Source organism: Bombus pyrosoma, linkage group LG14 (genome assembly GCF_014825855.1).
Source record: "Bombus pyrosoma isolate SC7728 linkage group LG14, ASM1482585v1, whole genome shotgun sequence".
Lineage (NCBI taxonomy): Eukaryota > Metazoa > Arthropoda > Insecta > Hymenoptera > Apidae > Bombus > Bombus pyrosoma.
The window spans coordinates 8,135,948-8,158,125 of record NC_057783.1 but is presented as its reverse complement, the minus strand read 5'-3'; the positions used below and the strand labels follow the sequence as shown (position 1 = coordinate 8,158,125).

Genomic DNA, 22,178 nt, shown 5'->3' with positions numbered 1-22,178 from the left:
CCCGAGCCTCGATTTCTCTCTCATTCTTCTTCCTTCTCCTTTCTCGCGAAACGCGGACCAGAGGATGGAACCGGGGAAGCGGGCTTTTCAAGACGGATGTGGAAATCCAGTATAAAAAGCCGGCGAAGTCACGGACCTTCCGAGTCGACGGAGAAGCTGGCGCAAATATCCCTGTCTCTTTCTCATTCTCTGATCCTCACCCTCTGTGTGCAAATTTGAACGGCTGGGAACTCGCGTCAGCGCCCTCTGCAGCGCGGTCTCTTCCCAACCTCCCACTCGACGTCTAGCTGGTTGAACCGGATGGTTCGCTTTCATCGAGCCGAATCCTGGGCACTTCCGGGTGCTATGCGTCAATGGAACGTCTAACGTTGCGGGAGTGCGAGTTTTACGTGGGTGTTTCAATATTCATTAGAGGGTTCCAGGGGAATTTTACCCCGCGTTTTCACCACCGCTTCTTTTTCCTTAGAGCAGACAAGATGATACGTTATAGAAGTCGCTTGCAAGCCTCGTTCAATTCTCGGCTCGCAATCGGGAAAACGGATTACGGAATGTGATCGGTTTTTAGTTTATCTTAAAGAAAACGGATCGTCTGAGTTTTAGGTGTGTTAGATACGGAGAATAATTCGGTGCCTTATCGAGCAAAATTCAAATTTTATTCAAAGGTAACGCACCCTTTTGTCACCAGCTATATAAAGTTTTACTATGCAATTTATTTCTATTATGGCTGGGAGAATCTGCGAATTAGAGAACTAAAATTATGGCTGGAATTGTAATAGAAAACTAGAAGAACAAGGGAAGTAGAATTAACAAGAATTATGGGATAAATCTTCCGCTTTAATTCCTGTAGCAAATCTAACATAATGCAGCTTGTATTATACGAACGAAACGGCTAACCGTGTAATGAGAAATTTCATACGGCTCCGTATTCACAAATGTATAACTATTCAACGAGATATTCAACAGAACGGAAGATTCATCGTGCTTTTTGTTACAATTTTCATGCTGAAACGTCTATGGAAACTAAAATTAATCGCTCAAGTTATTAGGAAATTGGATTTTACTTCGATGATTTTACCGTAGAAAATCCGAATGAAAGGTAGCACTGCTTCGGAAGACTCAGTGGAGAAGTTAAAACAGGTAAGAGTTGAAAAAGTAGTTGAAATTAAGAGTTTGTTGCGTCTCTACGATAGAATCTTTACGGAAATGTATCCGTCACTCGATACTCGTGCGCGATATTCAATTTATTTTATGCCGTTTCCATGTATGTGGAGGAAAGTTTTCAAGAACGACGTCTTCGTCAACACTTTCGACTCGATTGCCATATCTTAGAACGCTCTTACCATTCGCGACAAAAAGGGAAAACAAGGCTTGTCGATTGGCTTCTTTCCAGCTAGGGACATTCTTCGGCAACCAGAGCGAACAAAAAGCTTGCCGTATCGTACCTTTTACTTGGCAAAAACTCGAGACCCGTTAATATATCGGCGCGGTCTTTGTTGCTGATTCATCGCTTCGAGAAGATCCTTTCGTTGGAAAAACGATTAACGAGATCCCATGAAAATTCGTTCAAGTTACTCGACTATTCGCGTTCAAGGAAAATCCTGTAACAACGATCGTAGTAGCAGACTCTCGACAAAGGTGCGATGTTTATAATGAAGTCTCAGCTCGAGAACTTTTACTTTTCAACGTTCACAGACTCGCGAAACTTTCCAGCGTACGAAACAGCTTTGAAGAGTCTTTGAGACCTTTTAGAATCGTGATCATTAAATTCGTAACTTGTTGCTGTTGAATGGACCGGTCGCGCGCGATGCGCTTTTCATTTCGTGTTGCAATTACGCTATTTATCGAACCGAAACTGTACATCTTTTATTACCAACTTTGTTGTCAGTATGTATATTGTATAAGAATGTGATAAAATTATATAATCCGGGGCGTTATAAAAGCTATGAAATTATAATTAGGCGAAAGTTGTATTAAAACTTTTCATAGTTCTCGAAGTCATCGCACGTTTATTCCGTGACAGGAAATTCTACGAACGTTAGAACGTGGAACTTATTGTTACTCCGTGTGTATTTCGTGTACTTTCAGAAAGTTTGCTCCCCTGACATGACGTAGCGACTCTTTCACTAGTCCAGTAGCGAAGATATATTTTTAATATTCAGCAAACAGGCATTGAGGAGTATTTTCAACTTCGATAATGGTTCGATTGAAAAATTTGCAAGGGGTCGCATTGAATAACCATCGTTGAACACCATAGAAGACCCTCTGAGTTGTGACCTTTCACCATAGCCCATTGGATTCTCCGCTAATCTGCGCGAAAGGGTCCATCGGCCCTTCCCCCTCTTTTGCAGACGATCGTTTCACCGGCACGCAATAGCTTCAAAAGGTTCAAAAGGTAATGCAGGCTGCTCGAATTTGAGCCAGACCACTCGAAGGATTCATCTTCGCTTGCTCCCTCTTTCGCCATTCCACGAAACTCTTTCTCTCACCCCTTTGCCAATCCACTTAAGAACGTAAGGCTGGATGATGTTTTCTTTCTCGCTATCCTGGCTTCCAGAATCGGAAACAGCAGCCTGAAAAGTTTTCGCGTTTGATGGATGGAAATTTTTAGGCTAGGTCATTAATCTTTCGATGCGCTCTTGGATCTTTCGTTTGTTTCTCTCATTTATATCTTCCGCTTTCCACGTTCATAAGAAGACAATGGAAAAATTATGCCATTCACGTTGCATTTAGCCGTAACAGAATCCTTGGAATAATCCACTATCATTTCTGCTCGTTTCATGAGAAAACTATATCGACAAGCGAAGCTGAAAAAAACCTTTAGCGTAGACGGGTGAGAGTTTTCATCACGAGGCGACTTTTCCCTGGGGAAGTCGCTTGTCCGTCCTGACAGTAACTACATATCGAGTCGGGTTTCCGCGTTTTTTCTTCTTTTTTCTTTTTTTCCCCACGATGCTTCACCAGCGATCGCAGCTACGAATTACACGTCACGAGAACCATATCTCAAAAGTTTCTCTTTCGCTCCCCGGAGAAACAAACGGAGCCATTCGAGCCAGCAACACGCGATCAATCGATGACGTGTACTCTTTTGTAACAATGAAGGCACACCAGACAAGGAGAAAAGGACAGAGAATTTTCATCCATTTTTTCCCCCTTTTTAGCCAGAGAATCGGAATCAATTCTGAATAGAGATCATAATAGAAATTCGTGAAATCCAAGAGTCTTTTGTTTGTCGTTAATTCATTTTTTTTTTTTTTGTGTTAGAGGTAGCGATAAAGCTGAAATTTATACGTAGGAAAATTTTGATTCGTTCCGGATCTGGTTTGCAATCGAATTTTGACATTACTTTGTTACATTTTTAATTAGGTTCTTTGGAACAATAAACTTCTCATTTGTTCTGATAATACAGTCTATTCGATGACAGCATCGGGTTTCTGTCAATTATTTTTCCATAAACCAAGAACGTTCTAGGTATTAATCGGTGAAAATAATAAAAATGCAAGTGAAGCTTTTAAATCCGAAACTTCATTTGTTCTTCCTCATTTCTTCGTCACTTTCATGCTTTTGCGCCGTCAGGTATTCGAGATATGTCACTCCATGGAAAAGTTTTACTGCAGATTTAATTAAAGCCCGATAACAGTACAGAGCATATACTATAATTACGTCGAAAATTAATTCACTTTGACTCGGATACCAAAACGAGTATTAAATATCCTCTATACAATTTTCCCTCTACGATATACGAAAGATTTTTTGATACGTTTGTAGTAACGAAATTCCGTCACGCGTATGTAACCAAAGAAATCATTTTCTTCCGATTTACCAACGATTGGTTAACCAATCGTGAACAAATATATATATATTGTGAACTATTCCGAGCGTTCGTCGAATAATAAGAGAAAAAGGTGAAGTCGCGGGGTCGAGGGAATGATCTTTAAATTTTGCCAAAGACACTCGAGCGAAAAGTTATCGAGAAAGTACACAAAAGGATATTTCGCCGTAAAATATATAGAAGAATCTATCCTGGTAATAGCTAGAATATCTATCCATTCACGGCCTTGAAGATTGAAAGGCAATTTGACCTCCTTCCATTTTCTGCCATCCCTGTCCTCATTTTAGTCTTCGTTCATTCGGTCGTCGAACATCGTAGTCGATTTTCAGTCTCGGAGAAAAATGCGATAATGCCTCTGACGCTTCCCAGGTATTACCCTTCCAAATTGAATTAGTCTCTTCGACCAAGAGGAAGGAATCGGCGTCGTTTATCTTGTTAAGAGGATGCCCGAGTGCACCGAGGAATGATATTGATGATAAGAGAAACCATAAACGTCGAAGGTTTACAGCCAACCGAACAAAATTCTATGCAATCCATATATCTCACATCGGAGTTGTTACACGGAATCAAACTTTCATACTCGAAACTTTTCTCGCGAGATTTTGGACCAGTTAAATTAGCATAATACTGTCCGAATCGGTGGAAGAAAGGGCGTGATATGTATTACGAATGGATTTGTTCGTGAATATTGAAATAACAATATATTTAAAACATTTTCTGCTCCGATTGCATTTTTCGAATGTTTTTTCCCTCGGCAGATTATACTGCAACAATTTGCTGATTCGAAGCTATTTGACCGAGAAAAATGCAATAAAAAAGATATATTCACGGTTCGGTAAAATTTTGGGTTAAAAAATTCAATAATATCCGCGTAGTCTCACTGGGGGAGGAAAAAAATATGGAAAGAAATTTCTATTAAAAATCGTTTCGGTTATTCGATCTGAGGAACGCTGCAACGGCGAGCTATTTCAAGATAAATAAATTTATCTTGAAGATAAGTCGATGAGACTGGTTCCAATCCATAAAACACATGTATCTTGTATTTTATTTGATTCCGCAAAACGGAAGGTCGCGAATTTTATGGGTCGCATCGGTACTGAGATAACCCCGTGTGGACCGCAACTCTAATCTCGTTACTTTAAACGGTTTCTCGACGTTCGTCTTTAAACCCATAAAACTGATTCAACGGCCGGACCAAATTGTTCTTCCACTGTATATTTCCGCGCGATTAGGCTTGGCAACGGAGCTCGAAAGAGGTGCGAGACACCGGGGTGGAAGCAGCGCGAAAGGACATCCTCGCGAATGTTGCCAGACGAGGCTGAGGTCTGACGTAATCTGCGGGAATGGAAGTCGAGGGAGAAATGCCGCTGCGAAGAAAGCATGAAAAGGATGGAGAAATGCTGTGTGCGCGTTGGCCTGAGACAACGACCTTTCGTGCGTGAATGGCTTCGGATATGCGTTTCCTATAATATTGTAGTGCAGTGGCGTGGTAGAAACGGTCCCGGGGTCGAGGGCCCGCTGAGAATTCACGGAAAACGAAATACAGGCAGACGAGACATATGTACGAAACGCGGGATGAAAATATTAAGCGTGGGAAAGTACGCGTGAAATGTGCACGAACATAGAAAAATCGAACCTTGTCTACGAAAAAAAAAAAGATTAGCTATCGGCGATCTGTGTTTTTTGAAATTGCGAAAGAGATTTAACACTTTGATCCATCGCGCGTGTATTGTTGCAGTAGACAAATTGGTCGGATGTTGCGTCAGAAAAATAATGAAATCAAAGGTAATTTTGAAAGTTCCTTCCCTCCCCCCCAAAGAAAAAATCGTGTTAAAAAATGGAAAATGTACTGTGACAATTTTAAAGCCCTCGTTAGGTTTTCTAATAATAAAGCAATCTGACATAATCACAGTCTCGCGAGATCCTTGTGCAATTTTTACTTTCGCGCATCCAACCAAAATTAGTTGAACGACCAAAGCTAACAAGACCGTATCGACAATACGTGACGGCTCCTCCGAAAGTATTAAATCGAACTCGACGTAGAACCCGAGACGAGAAGTCTATTTTAAGTTGCTGGTCGGATTTATAGTTGGAAGCGTACAAGCTCGAGTACATACTCATCCCCATATGGAAAGAGACAGAGTCGGGAAGTTTCTTTGAAAACGCGCAATATCTCCTCAATTCTTGTCCGTTGAGAGTCGACGATTATTCCACGAATCTCTTTTTCTCGCGAGAAGAAACAAGCACTAAATCATTCAATATCGGTCGGTCTCGATAACGCTGGCTCTCGGGAGCTATAAAACGCGAAAGAACCGCGTCTGGAAACTAGTAAAGGAAACAATTACTTTCTGGCCGGCGGTAGCCGCAAGTTATCGACTACGGTCACGTAAGAAACAATTAGTTGCGATGAATTCTGGAACGTGGTGACTGTCTGCGCACGGAGTTGTGCGGTTTTCGCGTCTGCGGATGGACCGAACGAGTTGGGTGGGATGACGGCGGTCGCAATTCCGCGGAAATCTCTCGCGCAATAACGGCTTCTCGTTATTGCCGGAAACATTGTTCTTCGTTCGCTTCGAAAGACGCGCTGCTGCAAACTGGGAGCTGCGAGGGATCAAAGGGGCTCAATCTTCGGAGACTTTAACGTTCGCTGGAAAACGATTCCAGCACCGGCTGCTACGGAGGATCGTTTATAATGGCCAGGGATCATTGTTGGGAATATTCTCCATAAAGGAGAACAGTATCGTGCGACGGGAATATATTTCGCCAGAAACGAGGAAAGGGGTTGCACGGATTTTAAACACCGCGACGAAGCGAGCAGTTTAGAAGGCGACAATCTTTATGGCGTATTGTCATTGAAATGAAAATGGGACTTTCTGATACCTCGACAATGGTGCTTCTGGAGGGGAATGCGAAATATAAAAATACAGGATAAGAGAAATGTGTTGAAGACTTACTACCGAGTTTGATGTATAGTATTCATCGAGAGGAGCAAGACACTTCTAATCAACGTACACCCTTGTTCGTAAGCGTTGAGACGCTTACAGAAAGTGAGGTAAATCGTAATAATGATTGGACTTTTCGTACTTCAAAATGTTAGGCAAATTAAGATGTTTTCGTCTATTTCATGCAAAACTCTATCTGAAATAGAGTTGAAATGAATTGTCACGTTTTACATGAAACCAAGAAACGTCCAAAAACTATTTGTCGTCTTGACAATCTGCGCAAGTAAATAGCCAGAAATCTTTCGGTCGATCGTGGTCACACGTTCTATCCTTTTAAATATCACTACGATCTAATCCCGGGAACTCCTCGGCAGATGTTTCCTCGTGGGATGCCATTTTGAAAACACAGCGGCCCGTATCACTGTCCGCGGGGCGAAATCGTAATAACATGTCGTTACGGCCGGAACGAATTTTCACCCTCAAAAGAGACGTCTGCAGGTGTGTAATCTCACCCCGGAGGCAGCCTAGGGTCGCGCAAGGATCAAAGAGATTTCCATGTGTTTCTGAATGGGCGGATAGAAAAAGAGACGAAAAATAGGAAGGGGTGGTGGATGAGCGTGGTCTTCGTCGAAACGAGGAAGAAATATAACGACGAAACGGGATGGAGATAAAGGGAGGACAAAGTTGGTGATTAGAGGGAAGGGGCGAGAGCCAGAGATGGGCTAAATGACCAAAACTCTCTTTTAACTTTCCAATTAATATTCCAACGGGGTTGGAAGTTCGTCCCCGTGCATTTCGGTTTCTCGCGCGTCCCGCATAAATCTTCTCTACTTTTAATTGCGTCAGCCGTGGTCGTTTATTTAAATAATTCGAACGCGAACAGGCCGTGCCCGCGCCGACTGCCAGACATCATTTATTCGCTGCCTTTTCTTCGTATCCTCCTTGGGAGTCGGGATACTAAGCTCGTTACGAATGCCTACCCTACTGTGGATCGTTCTTATGAAGTATTCAAGGTTTGATTTTAGACGGTGGCTCGGGATACTCTATGCAATTTATCGGGGTAGATGTGCACAGGGGTGTGAAGACACTCTTTACAGGGTCGAAGATTTATCGCACTCCCTGCAGATTGTGCACGTTGTCTTGAATAATTGATAGCATTGTTATATCGTGCTTTTAAACGTCTCAAATTACTCAAAGATACACAGAGAACGAATATTACTTTAGCGTTAAATCGTCGATAAGAAATCAAGAACTCAACATTTTTACTGTATTCTCGATTCCAGTGAAAATTACATCCGTTTTTGGAAAATAAATGCGATCAACTTCGAACGATAAAGAGAAATGGAGTTACTCACGATATTCATTTCCTGTTCCTGGATCTCCTTGTAGACTTCGACGATCCTCATCAGCGCGAATCCTGCAACAGAAAGCGAATTTCGATCGTTTTTGAAAGGCTGTCTCCGAACGACAGATCGGTGGCGGGACTCGCGTCGAACCATGAAGAGCTTTCGCCTCGCTTGCGGTTAAAACTTTTGATCCTGAATTATTCAGGCGCGGCTGGTGTCGTCGATACTTTAATCCGTGGCTAAGGGTGAGCGAGGCCGCCGTCGGGAGAAAGAAGGGAGCGAGAAACCGGAACGACCGCCAGAGTTCCTAGAGACACGTTCCAGCGGTTGCCGCTGATTTTCGAGTGACTTTGCTTGGAAAGCACCCGAAAGCTTCGAAAAAGCTTGTGACAAAAGTGAAAGGGGAAAAAGGAGGAATAGGAAAGAAGGAGACCGCGATCGCGACGCTTTGAGTAAGTCACTGCGTTGATGTTCGAAGGAAAACTTTCGGCTGGGCCAGCTTCATCGAACCGCACCGTGGAAAGTTTCCCTTCGTCTCTCTCCCTCTTTCTTCCTTTTCTCTTTCCGCCCTTCTCTCTGTCTTTTTCATTTCCTGTCCATTCCTTTCTGCGATAGTTGCTCCCGGAAGTCCCTCTGGAAGAAATATTCCGACGCCACACGGTGTTTGGTGTGTTACGTATGCATGCGTTGCGTTGAGGGAACACGATTAGGAGTTTCGGAGTGGGAATAAATTTTAGAAAAGCTTTTCAGCGAGTGGAGAAAAGAAAGGATGTCGCAGAGCCGGAAGTGGCTTAGCCGAGCGAATTCGAGTCGGTCGAGTGGATAGTAAAAGACATAATTAACTTATTTTAAAGTTGTGCTTTATGCTCGAAATTAAGAAAGTTTTTTGGTAGTTTAACCGAACAAGGGAATCCCGTTAAAAAATCTCTGCGCGTATATACGCGTCGATGGAATTTTTCTATTTTCTCTGATAATGTTTAACCGAAAAATTGCTCTTGTGTTAAGAGAAGAAGGAAAGAAATAGAAAGTAATGGGATATTCTTAAGTTTGATTGACTAATTAAAGTTTTAATTAAGTTGTATGAACGTCAATCAACTCTAAGTTTAAATTAGATTACTAAGGTATCTGTAATAAAATTGGCCCAGCCGAAGTTTTCTGTCCAGCTATAAACTAGCCTTTGGTTCGTCGAAACTTCCGCCGTGTGCAAACTTATTGTAATCGAAGCTGTTAAACGTGTACACGAAAATTTGTTCGCGAATTTTCGCCAGACAATAGAGAGATAAACGGTATAATCGAGGCGTATTACGTTTTTCTTAAAAATATCACAGTATAGAATTTCCATAGAGACTCGCCGGTTACCGTAAGATCTAAATCTACGTGAAAATATTAACTTTGTTATTCATCGTCGAGTCTAAGCGTTTAATTAACGCGGCCAGCGTTAAATTTCCATGTTTCCCCTGCGTCTCGTTTCGGAGAATGCACCCTCGCGCTAATGTCACGTCCACCGAATCCTTTTATAACCATTCATTCCTTTTGCCCGTACATCAACGTCAACTTTAATGTACAGTCGAGATATACATTCTCTACATTTTTTTTTTCTTCCGTATAAATACCTTACCGTGACTCGACTAAATCCATAAAGAGGCTAATGTTTTAGATGCTTCATTGAAACGTGGCCCCGTCGTTTTTTAGTGCACCGTATCTACATTAAATATACCCTCATCATCATAAAATCGTTGTTTAGGTTTATATAAATTTGACGACAGATATCCGCGAGATAACCGCGCGATGACGTTAAAAAATTCTCCGATAAAGGGCCTCGTATTATTTTACGAGTCGATATTGTTATACGTTTTCTACGCCCCGGAGTAAAAGCAGAGTTTCTTCCTCGAGGAAATAAGGTCGACGCGAATAAAAAATATTGATTTAATTTTTCAATATTCTCCGTGTTATCGTTTATACGTAATCCGATAAGATAATATTAAAGTACACAGTAAGGAAAGATAAAATAATATTTCTCATTTGAATCTTTGTAAATCGTAAACAGGATAGAAAGCGATAGAAATGAATTGCGCGGGCCGGAGTCACGAAAGTCAAGTGGAAAGGATTACGAAGATCAAAATCTTGTCGAGAACTTGTCTGGTCGGTCCCCTTCAATTCCTCAGTTAATATATGTGGATCGAGGGTAACGTGCTGGGACTTCTCGACATATGGGATTTCCTTTCCTCGTCACACTTAACCCCGCACGAATTGCAAAGGGCTTCCTACGTGTAACGAACGTGCACGGTTAACGTTTCCGAAACCTTTCAGCCAAGAGGTTTCCCCCTAATAATCGACGACTATTGTACCACATCGTTTACGTTCTTACTTTAATTAAATTAGAGAATATAAGCAATACTATTTCTTGGGAAATAAAAATTTGTATAAATACGATCACTGATATAAGAATTCGTTCACAATCCCCAGAATTAAGTCCCCAGAATTTAGTTCGTTTAATTAATCGTTTCCCGTGAACTATGTAAATCGACAAAGCAATTTAGCATATCAGTGGTAGCTAGGCTCGAGAATTGCCGTGTCTTGAAGTTTGGAAATGACGGGCATGTTGCAAAGCCGCAAGATCTTTACGCTTTCGTATTAACATACGCGTTGACTCGACGACAGCTACTTACCATTCGTGTTTTCGTCGAGCCTCTACCCGCCTCTCCCCCGCCTCCTCCTACTGAATTACGCGTCGCGTATTAACTCCCAGCCCGAAAATCGAGTCGAGGGAACGTTGGAGGATAGATACGGAGTTGCGGCTTGCTAAGTCAAAGGTGAGAAGAAGAGTTAAGCGGCGGATGTGCCGTCGTGCGGAAAGGTGAACCGAAATCGAGAGGGTTGGAAGAAAGGATAGCGGGTCTAGGAGGGTTGGTAATGGCACAAAGCGGGGAGGAATCACGTGGATAAAGGGAAGGCAAACTATCTAAGCACCCCACCATCGTATCTCAGCCGTACAATATCGTGATCCCTTGGCATATGTAAAGCCGCGCACATGTTGGCTCTCGTTTACATGTACATCTGTATGTATATTCACGTGGACGAGTACGCGTATCCGGCTGTGCACGTAAATTTGTGAGACGATGCATGTGTAACGTACGGTTACTTGACATACCAAGGTTTCATTCAAGAAGCTACTTTCGATGCGCATGTTTTGAAATCCCTTTAGAATATGCGGTTTAGGGGATACTATTCCTTGGGAAAATTTTTAGTATGTATGAAAGAAATGCCATGTATCATGAATTTATATTCCGTTCAAAGTATCTATCAGCCTACTGAGTGCTTGTTACTAATAATCGACGTTCGTAAATACCACACTTTTCCAAGTTTACCGTACAATTTACCCATTAAAGACCAGACAACATAATGATTATCACGATAGTTATAAATACATCAATTTCTTTAAATTTCATGAAATTAGTAGAATCAAAGTGGCGGAGATAGTAACGAAGGAGATATTAAGCGAATCCTTGAAATTCCATTTCATAGCCACAAATGTTGAGAAATAGAGTTCGACGATGTAAATTGATCGATTGGATAGTGCGAAAAATCGCAAATGAAATGTTGCTTTAACGTAACGTTGATCCTCGGTGGATTCACCAACACGATAGACACGACGAAATAAAATTCAGCAAGAGCGGCATGAAGGATTAGGATTAATGGGGCACCCGATCAAGAGTCGTAGACTAAAAAGTCCGGCCATTCGGTGTGGTCCCCAAAGGGTCAATTTACGTCGCTACTTTCGACGGGAAATGAGTGCCTAGCACGAATACGATACGGATTAATTTCCAGGGGAGGCTCGAACGCACATAGGTGTCAGTAATTTCGACAGTCAAGAGGGAGGGAGGGAAATGTAACGCGGCGTAACGATGCTTATGGGGCTTTGAATCCCGATGTGCGGCTTCGATGGGGCTGGTTTAATGCTAGGCGCAAGGGGCTTAACTCGTAACGTAAACACCAACGGCGGATCTATGGAAGCCGATCAGATAGCCAACTGTGCTTGCGAAAAGTTGCCGGTAGACCGCACTTCCGATCCCGTACCATCGGTCCAAAGAAGACTCGCGTATCGCTTTGAGACACTTGCCCCAAAATACGACGTCGTTTTCGTTGGGACACGATTCATTGGAGTAGGCGGAACGCGTAGTTGTTATTCCAACCGTCACGTTGCGTCGGTGTGTTCGGCGTACCTTGCGACATCGCCTCCCATGTGTGCTCCGCATCGCTAAAGTTGCGTAATATTGTAGCATTACACGGTTCACGATTTCTTTCCGTCAGAGTTGAGAATTATCGGTGGACTTTGCATATTTGCGCATTTATGGATTTATATATCGGAAATATGCGAAAATATACGAAATATCGAATGCGAAGAGTGAAATATATTTTTATTTAGGTTTATGTTACCACTTTGGTTAATCAATGGTCAAAAACATGGTCCGGTTGTTCGGTAAACGACCGTGGTATGATTTTCACTGGAAGGGTAATTCATAACGATAATTAAAAGTGAAACACACCAGCCAGCTGTTGTCACTGTTTCTTTTTTTTCCGCGAAGCGTTTTATACTGTAATTTTACCTCCAATGCAGGATACACATTTCAGTCTCGAACGCAGCCAGTGAAAACCGTTCTAACGCTTAATTACTCCAGTGAATTTTCGAATTCAAGCACCGAGCGACAAACCGTCTGAAAAATTCGCCATCGCTAGCCAACCGTTCCATCCTGTTTTCCGAATGACACCCCCTCCACAAAAGTCCGTGTCCAACTCGGGAGAATAAATATGAAAGAACAACGAGAGAACGAAGGGTAAGCAGCTTCGTGTTTCGTTGGTCCCTTGTTCGAGGGACGCTCCCTCCTCTGCTGGGCTTTTGGTGCTCTCCGCGAGCCAAGATCATAAACATATTCATTCAGAAGCCAACGTTTAAACCCTCATGACCATTCGTTGCGACTCATGGAACGACCACGTAAAAAATAGCGTTGCACGTGACTTGGCGTTTCGTAAAAAATGTGCAAGAGGAATTTAAGACGTCGTAAATGGTGGAACGGGTACCGGCCTATAAAAGGGAGGAGCGAAGCTGAATATTTGATGTCCCAAGAGCATCCGCGTCGATCTTGGACAGTCGAACGTTCTCGGCCAGCTTGTTCGAACTTCCGTCATGAAGAATTCCCAAAGAAAGTTTACAAGACGCGCCAAGCTTTCCACTTTCCGCGGTTCAACCTTTCTTATCTCGGTCTCGCGAGAACTTTTATGTGTGTTTATGGCGGGTTGCATTATTTATACAGAACCGTGGAACAGTGCGGTATATTTTGTAAGCAATGATGGCTGACAATTTTACGAGCTTCATCGACTCAGATATCTTAACTCGTCCGCTTTTTACCAATTTAATTCGCTTGATTTAGCGTCATATATTTGCAAATATTTCTGTGTAGAATAAAAAAGTGAAATTCCTGTTTTTCGAAAAATAAATGTAACGTCGAATATTTTAGGGTGATATCGCATTTGACTTTGTCGTGGAATTTTTAGGAATCCACGAATCGGAAACGAAAGAATCGGAAACAAATTCCGTTTATCCACAGTGGTTCAATATTGGTCGATGGCAACCACTTTCGGCTTTGTCTCCTTTCTGCTGTTCTCCTTGATCCGAAAATCGTCCATTCCGTTTGAGTTCGAGTCTCTTCCATTCCGCCATTTCTACCTTATTTGTCATTTTGTTGCAAATCGAACGTCTGTGTGTTCTCTCGTGGAAAAGGTCTTGGGATGCATTCAAAATTGGATCTCCTTGGTATTATGCGGAGGGACCAGTTTATATCTACATGTGCACTTGTTTCGTTCAATTTGTATACGGTGGCAATACATACATTCTTTTTCTTTCTATTCGTTAAAATTGGTTTCCCTTATATACGAAGGAACAAGACCAAAAATATAATCTTTTTCTGTTTCATGTTTATGATCCAATCAGAAAAGACTTTGTTCGCTAAAAATTATTTCTTCAATATCCGGCGTCCGGATAAAAGTTCCTGACGTAGAAATCTCATGGAAATAGGAATTGTGTATTATACAACAGTGTAATACCTGGCACGGCTATTTATGTTACGTCCAGGTACAGTATTCAATGGTTGACTGCGCGCAATGCAGGAACTATTTAAGAGGATTAGTCATTAATCTTGAAAGGAGACTTCCTTTGGTATCCGCTTAGCATCTTCGAATTTAATTAATATAATCCTAAGTAAATTAGATGGTAGATAAGTGGAACGGAACTATCGCTCGACTTTAAAGCCTATCAGAAATGCTACGAGTCGTCGGTGCCTGGAAAACTATACGACACAACTCCAGACAAAGTATTAAATCTCTCAAGACTGTCCACTTGTACCGCTAACGAATTGCTCGAGGGAGAAAGAGAACTGTTGTATCTTGCGGTGATTCGCGCACGTCCCACGAGAGGCAAGCAATCGAAAAAAGTGTCTCTCGAACTGCAAGTCAAACAGTTTTTCCCCCGATAGGGTAATTTCATTTCCCTTCCTTTTGATGTGATCTCTAATGCTACTAATTAAGATCGAATTCGTGGGGAGGCTCCGCAAAAACTGAAGACGAAGACAAACAAAATTACGCGGCTGTCTGATGACTGGTGAAGATGGGGCAAGCGAAATACAGGAACGATACACAAGGGGTCCCGAGCAGCGACGTAAACACGAAACGTCCCGGGAACACTTAATTAATGAATCAAGCAGAATGTATACCTTCGCTATGGCGCGCGCCTGCAAAGTGGCGATAGTTTTAATTGACTCCAAAGAAGATGGAAGGAGTCGAAGCGAAACTTGAGACTTCCGCTGACGTACGCTACGTGCCACCGAAGAACGCGAGTCAGAGATAGTATTTGTCATATGATGTATTTTTCAGAAAAAGGATGGTACAAGTGGAAATTAATTTGAGAAAATCGTATAGCAGCTCGGAAGTCATTCACAAAAGGTTGAAAGTAACAAGAATTTTTTAAATAAATACACATTTCGTTTCTAGAAAAAAGTGCACCCGCACCATATTTCACATATTCATTTCACGTACAAAAAATATTAGGAGGAAAAATTTTATAATTTCATGGTAGAATGTGACAATCATTTGAAAATGTGACTCTAAAAGTTGAACTGATTCGGCACAATTAGCGTTCAGCTTACCGACTGGCATGAAAATGGATAGAATTTGGGGTAGTTTTTAACGAGGCCTTCGAAACAAATCCGTCCGGTATAAAAACTTTTTCGAACAATAAATAATGAACAGCGCGTACAAAAGAGATATTTTAATTCGTAACAATTATCCGAATAAACACGATCATTATTACTTGTAAGAGCGATCCGAGGTAAGTTTTAAAGTCTGTTTAACAACCCAAACTACGCTTATCAGAACGATGCATTGAGCAAGGGTATTTGAGCTGGGAAGACGGGTGTTCACAGTCTATGGAGGAGAGGATTCAGTGATAAACTTAGATGAGTGAAATTTAGTACCGGTTACCGAAGCAACGTAATTCGGTAAGCTTGTTGCAGAAGTTATTACTATCATAACTTCTATGCTTGACAGGAATAACAAGCGGAACATCGCCTTTAAATTACCTATCAAAAAATTGATCGAAGGAAAGTAACATTTATTACCACAAAATCACTTTGCTCTTAAGTCAGAGATTTTTATTTCTAGTTTATTCCCAGAACAAACGCAAGTAAAATTCGACGAATACGTATTAATCATTCAATGATAGATGTACCCCTCTCTTTAATCCATATCGATCAGTCGACAGAGGTAACGCAATTAAAACAAGATAAATTCGATCGTTGAAAGGTCTATTCGAAACGCTTCACCCCTAATTGATTCGTGCTGAAATCAGATTGACGTATCGACTGATCTATGAAAATCGCAGGAATTTTCAGATTCTACTGTAACGCCATTAAGGAATAGAATGGCCACTTTTCTACCAGTCGAACGTAACTGATCATCGAGATTAAAACTCAATCAACCAATCAGGCTTGGAATATTTATCCAATTTCCGAAAACAATTTATTCAAGCACACCGTTGAAGAAACTACCCTCCAAATCCGATTATCAAACATGTCCAAGCATCAATCATCTGGTCTAACCAAGAAGCGACATCAATCTACCCTGCAGCTATTTGATTCCTGCTCAAATCACCGTGATATCCCTGTTCATCCCTCGATTAGAAAGGGATAGACGCAACCCTTGCTGCCGAGCAGAAACGAGGGAAAATGACCGGTACTTGGGTACGAGGACCCAAAAGTTGCCTTTCCGGGAGGACGTGGGTAGTTTTACGCATCTGTGGCGACGATCTACGTTGGCTACGGTGACGTCCCATCGACGTTAACCGACTCTCGGGTCCAAAAAGTCGGAACGTGAAAAAAAAAGAAAAAAAGGAAAAAGAAAAAGAAAGGGGAGGAAAAGCGGAAAGGCTGGCCAGATGGAAAGAGGATGAAACAACAATCACGGTGCGAGTTATCCCCGTAGGCTAACTAGTTGTACGCGCAGGAAGAGGGGTAAGGCAAACAGTTTTCAGCCAGCTCGACCATCTCGAACTAATTAACGTGGGACACCGGCACCCAGTCGCACGTGCTCGAATAAAAGCTGCGCCGCGAAAACTGAGGGATCACCGCTCCCTGGTGAACAGACTTTCTCCGATCGTCTGGGGAAAACCAAACCCATGGAATCGAACGAGTGGATGATGTAATCTCGATAATGGAATTGGCTGATAAGAGCGTTCGCGCTGTATCCTACACAATTCCATGATACTTGCTATTATGCTTGGAATATGAATATATGTAGGTATGTTCGGTGACAAAGTTTTGACAGTCTGCACTTTGGCAGATTGACAAACTTCCGAAGGTTTACGTTCGCGAACCTGTGATAGAAAGTTGATCCCGAACTTACACGTCGAGTTTATTGTCACAACTCCTGCTTTGCTCTGTGCTTCTTTTAAAGAAGTCACCGCATCGTGAGATGTTTTAAAGAAGCACCAACTTCATAAGTAAAAGAAAGCATCAACTTCGTAAGTAGAAGAAAGCATCGACAGATTTTTCTGTCCGCGGTTCTATCAAAACTAGCAACAGAGCCCTTCCGCTTCGCTTTGGATTTAATACGCCATTCAATTGCGAACAGCGTCGCAAGACTTGGAAAGCATGGACAAATGTTTCACCCCAACCCCTGGTGTATTTTCAGCGAAACCTCTCGGTGGCATCGCTCTAATCACCTACGCAACCATCAAGGGCTCCCTAGAAAACTGTCTCATCTCCTGAACGCGTCCGAGTTGGCCCGTCCCCCAGATGGTAAAGCGTTTCATTACATTGAATTGCATTTCCTCTGTTGTAACGATGGAGAACGAACGAACGAACGAACGAATGGGAAAGAGCGACACAGAGAAAAGGGTGCCTATCGGGAGAACCGAGATGTTACTGCTTCGCTTACTCTCCCTCGGCTCGCACAAGTAAATAGTAACACGAGTGGGTGTTCCGTCGCTGTTCCTCGTATCAGCGCATTTGAAATGGAAATGCACCCTAAGATTCGAGCGACGTCGCCTTCTGTACCTCGGCGGCGCGGCAGGCCTGCTCCTACCAGCGCGACTCGCGCCACCCTTTTGTTTCATAACTCGCTGCGACACGTCTCGATGGCGCCATCTTGGGTTTCACGTTCTCTCCTCCTTACCCCGTTCTCCTCGTGCCAGCCTGCGGAACACGTACACGTCCTCTCGGCTCTCCTTTGTTACGGAATCCCCGTGAAGGAGCCGACTTCTCGGACGCCGAAAGCATCGCGTTACCTCTGGCAGCGTGTCAAGGAAAACGAAAATGGAAAAAGGGGAGAAATCATAGCGGAGGGAAGAAACTAGCGAGGATGCAGGTAGTCGGATAGGGTCCCATTACCGCGAATAATTGACTCGAAAGCCTGTCAGGGGGTCGATACTTCATCGAGTGTCCACAGAGTGGATTTGGTCAAGGGTTACTTGAACTACATCCGAAGTGCTGCTTGAAACTGAAACTCGAATTGGTCCGATGAAAGGGGCGAGGCGGTGGTTTTCGTCCTCGGATAGTGAACCTCTTAGATTGTTTATGGATTATTTGCTGATAACCTTGGAAATATTCTAGCTTGCGAAATGTGCGTCTTGGTATATCTATAATGTGTTGTACGTATATGTTACCCTACTGGTACTTGAAAATATGCGGATATAGATAGCATGAACAGTCGGTAAATTTTATGGTTAACAATTAAGAATTTTGGATTCTATGGTATACATTTTAATTTTGCTCATTTCGTGTTCATTTGCAACGTCGATCGAGGATTAAGAAGCATCTTGTTGTACAGGTTTATTCTGTGAAGACGGAAAGATACTGCGATAAACTACACCGCGATCTTAGGAAAAGCAATTTTACAGAACACAGTTACGCTGAATTTCTTATCTTATTAACGGATCAGTGGAAAGGGGCCTCGATTCAAAACGACCGTACCTCGCCATTTTATTGCGTGCAGATAAGATTCCAACGATAAACGAGCGTCGCTGGGAAGGTTACCTTTCCTAATTGGCGAATGCCTCCGAGCGAAGACGTTCCGAGGATAAAATAACCCGACGATTACACCTAGAGTCAAGCTGCGTTCAATTCTCTCTTCCAAGTCGGTTTTTGATAAGCTCGACTCGTGGAAGATAACGCTGTGGACTTGTCTGTCTTTCGTGGAAAATTGAAATTCCCTTTCCCCGATTCTTTGAGCGCGAATCCAAACAGACCAAGCAAACAAGGTTGAACTTAAAAATATTCCCTGACTTCGAAGCTGAAACATTTCTTATATTTCATCACTCTGAACTTTGTTTTTCCGCCATTATTTATCCTTTTTCACGCAGCTTATCGACTTTACCCGATTCAGATGTGTCCAAAGTCCTTGGTCCTTGTGTTTCAGTTATCCGATTCAAATATCTTTCTTCGCGCCTTTAGCACCGTAAACTAACATAAGTACTCATCGTTCACGCGTCCTTTGCTCTAATCCACTCGACAAAGATCCTCCTACTTCACCAGTATAAACGAAAACATCGAATAACATTCCGCAAATTATCTCTGACCAGAATTGCGCGGCTATGGAAAATCGAACAACGTCAACCATCGTCCGGTGTTTCGGCAATATCGTTCATGATATAAATCTCTGTGGTTCATATTTCAAGCGCGAATTCTCTGCACGCACGATTCACCGAACCCGACGGAATAAATCCGCGGAACACCGAGGTTGCGGCTCATTACACTTTCATCTCCCCTCGCGTATGTGTAGGCTCAAAGATTCGACGAGGCTCGATTCTTCTTCGTGATATAGACGCGGTGCTGGCACGATCCTCGAGCAAACTACTTCGAAATTCTCGGCCCCGGATTTCGGTATTCCGTGGAAGCAATGGTTCATAAGGGTAGAAGGTCGGAGGATGCGTCCCCGTGGAAGGTAGATTCGCCGGATAAACGCGAGATAGAGCTGTCAGGAAGAGGGATGGAGCACGCACGTGCCGCTTCCCTCGCGTGTTTCGTTATTCAGCGCTGTGTAACGCGTTCGCCGGTCCTCTCTTTGTCCGTACATTCATCCTAAAATTTGCGAGTGGCCACGCTTGCGTCTTCGCGACGCATATTTCCACTACTTGTACGCGCGTGTTGACGCATACGCCGTTTTCAGTGTGACTACACATTTCTCGTTGATTTCCTCTCTTCTCTTTTTTATGCGAACATTTCGGACGTTCATATTTTTGTTTTTCGTTTGCTAGTATTACAAAAAAAAAAAAAAAAAAAAGAAGGAAAAATATGCAGGAACGACAAACGAGTGCGTCGACCAGGTGAGGGTAACTAGAGGCCGCGTTTCCTCGTCACGTCGTGAGGGTAGGTTTGTTTAATTTAAAAACATATCGATTCGTATCGCGTTTCCGTGCAATTTACAGATTTGATTTTTCGCGCTGTTAAACGAATTGCCCGGCCGTTCTGTTATCCATCCGTGTGTTTGTACGCGGGCAAGAACGAGCATAATTTGTCCGTATGAAGCTCATGATTACGGAACAAGTATCGTTGGCGTTGAAATTTTGCCGATTATCATGAAATTCGTACGGATGTTCGTAATATACAATTTCATTTTAATAACGAGGGGAATGTTTGCGAGTATCGTGGTATCGGCGAATGCAACCGTGGAAAGCTCGAGTTTTCAGCGCTTCTTCGAAATCAGCTTATTTCACTGCGTGAAATTTACTTGGAAGTCGCGCCATCACGCGAAACGAGCGTGACAACATTCGCTTAAGTGCATCCCTTGTAAGTTGCATCGGTGTACAGTCGCAAATACCAGCGGACGGATATCCGCGCTCGTACCGGCTGGATATTATACAGAGAAAGTACCATTCCGAGCACGCAAAAAGGTATAAAGCGAAATAAGATAAAGTGTAAGCGAGCTTTTCCCGGGGGGAGTGCGATTCTACTTTAGATTAAATTCCGAAGCAACCTCCAGCCACCCCTTCGTGTATATCCTCCACTGGCCCCTATCTCGTTTCGGAAAGTAAGGTTTTCTTGCTTCCTGGACGATTTTCCGGCACAAGCAACGTTCTTGTCCGTGGAGCACACGGTTTTGCTGCAATTATCGGTGCACCAGCCGAATCGTCTGTTTTTCGGCTGACCAAGATTTTTCTGCGATAGCGTCTCGCTTGGAGAGTGTCCTCGAGAGACCCGCCGATAAAGTAACGGGCATTAGAGTAGAGGATCATCATTAATCGAACTGATCGTTTGGTACGAGATATTCGCCAATTACGAAACGAATGTATGCAAGAGGGAAAAACGGTAAATGAGTTTAAGCCAATTTCAATTCATAGTATTCTTATGCAGTAGAACTAAAAGCATAGAATTCTTCCCTGTACGTAATAACAATAATTGTACGATTTATAACAGAGAAGCGGAAATTTTATGTAATATCTTCATGTCTTATTTTTGTTCTGCTTTATATTAGGTCGTCCGAAAAGTTTCTTTCGTTTTATAAGGAAATAATGAATGCACATCATTTTCCGTTTTACATTATTTTATCGAATTAAGTATAATCCATTTTGTTTTTTCAAGATAAAGATCACAACTTTCGACAGATTAGCTTTCATGTTTGTATAAAGATGCGTCGTTGTAAAAGACGTGTCTGTAAAAGAAAGATACTTTTCGGACAACCTAATACTTTTTATTTGCCACAGAAGACATTGCAGTCTTATAAATTTTATATCGCGGAATAACTTCATTTCACGGAACGTAACCAAATTGGTCGTAAAACAATACCGCTTATTTAAATTGGTCCCGCTCGTTGAGCAGCATCAGTTTGCACGAATCAGTCGCAACACGTTAAAATACACGGGCGAATCGAATCACGCATGGATTAATCCACGAATTTTTATCACGGTTCAACTCAGACCGTACTACACAGATTTTTGACTAAATGAAATTACCGGGGAGTCCGACCGACGATGATTAATTTCTCGATATAACAGTGTCATTAAGCAAATTAAAACGTACACCTCACGCGCGGATTGGCATACACTGTTGCGCGTCACAGAGCCAGATGTTCCAGCGAACGATGATTAAATGAAATATACATATATTCGGCCGAGCGAAGTTCTGTTAAGTGTCTGCCACCACACGTATACGCGACTCACTGTCTCGAATGGTTTCATTGTCTCGAGTAGCCAAAAATACACGGAAGAAGATACAAATATCATTCGTGATAATTCTCATTTAACGTGGTGAAATATTGAGAGTGTACCCGAATTTACAGTGTATTCTATACAGTTGTAACAGTACACGTTCACCACGCAGATCGATAAAACATCGCTGAAGCTGTTGATTTGTTCAACCGTTAATGACAGAATTACAATACATACGTATAAAAATAGATAACAGAACTTACCTACAAAAGTTTTCCATGGGAGATATTCCTTTCGGAAAAAGCTTTTAATCAGCAACAGATCTATTGATACGAATGGAGGATATCAGGATGATTGAACTGGTTGCA

The 22,178-nt window shown here is 42.5% G+C and overlaps 1 protein-coding gene across 1 annotated transcript in view; it reads right to left on the bottom strand.

Annotated features, from left to right (window-relative positions):
• The window catches only part of LOC122574633, a 164,651-nt gene that overhangs the window by 16,331 nt on the left and 126,142 nt on the right, over window positions 1-22,178 (bottom strand). Inside the window, exon 5 of the mRNA XM_043742405.1 lies at window positions 8,127-8,188. Coding sequence (XP_043598340.1) covers window positions 8,127-8,188 — 62 coding nt within the window. The remainder of the gene's footprint in view (window positions 1-8,126; window positions 8,189-22,178) is intronic.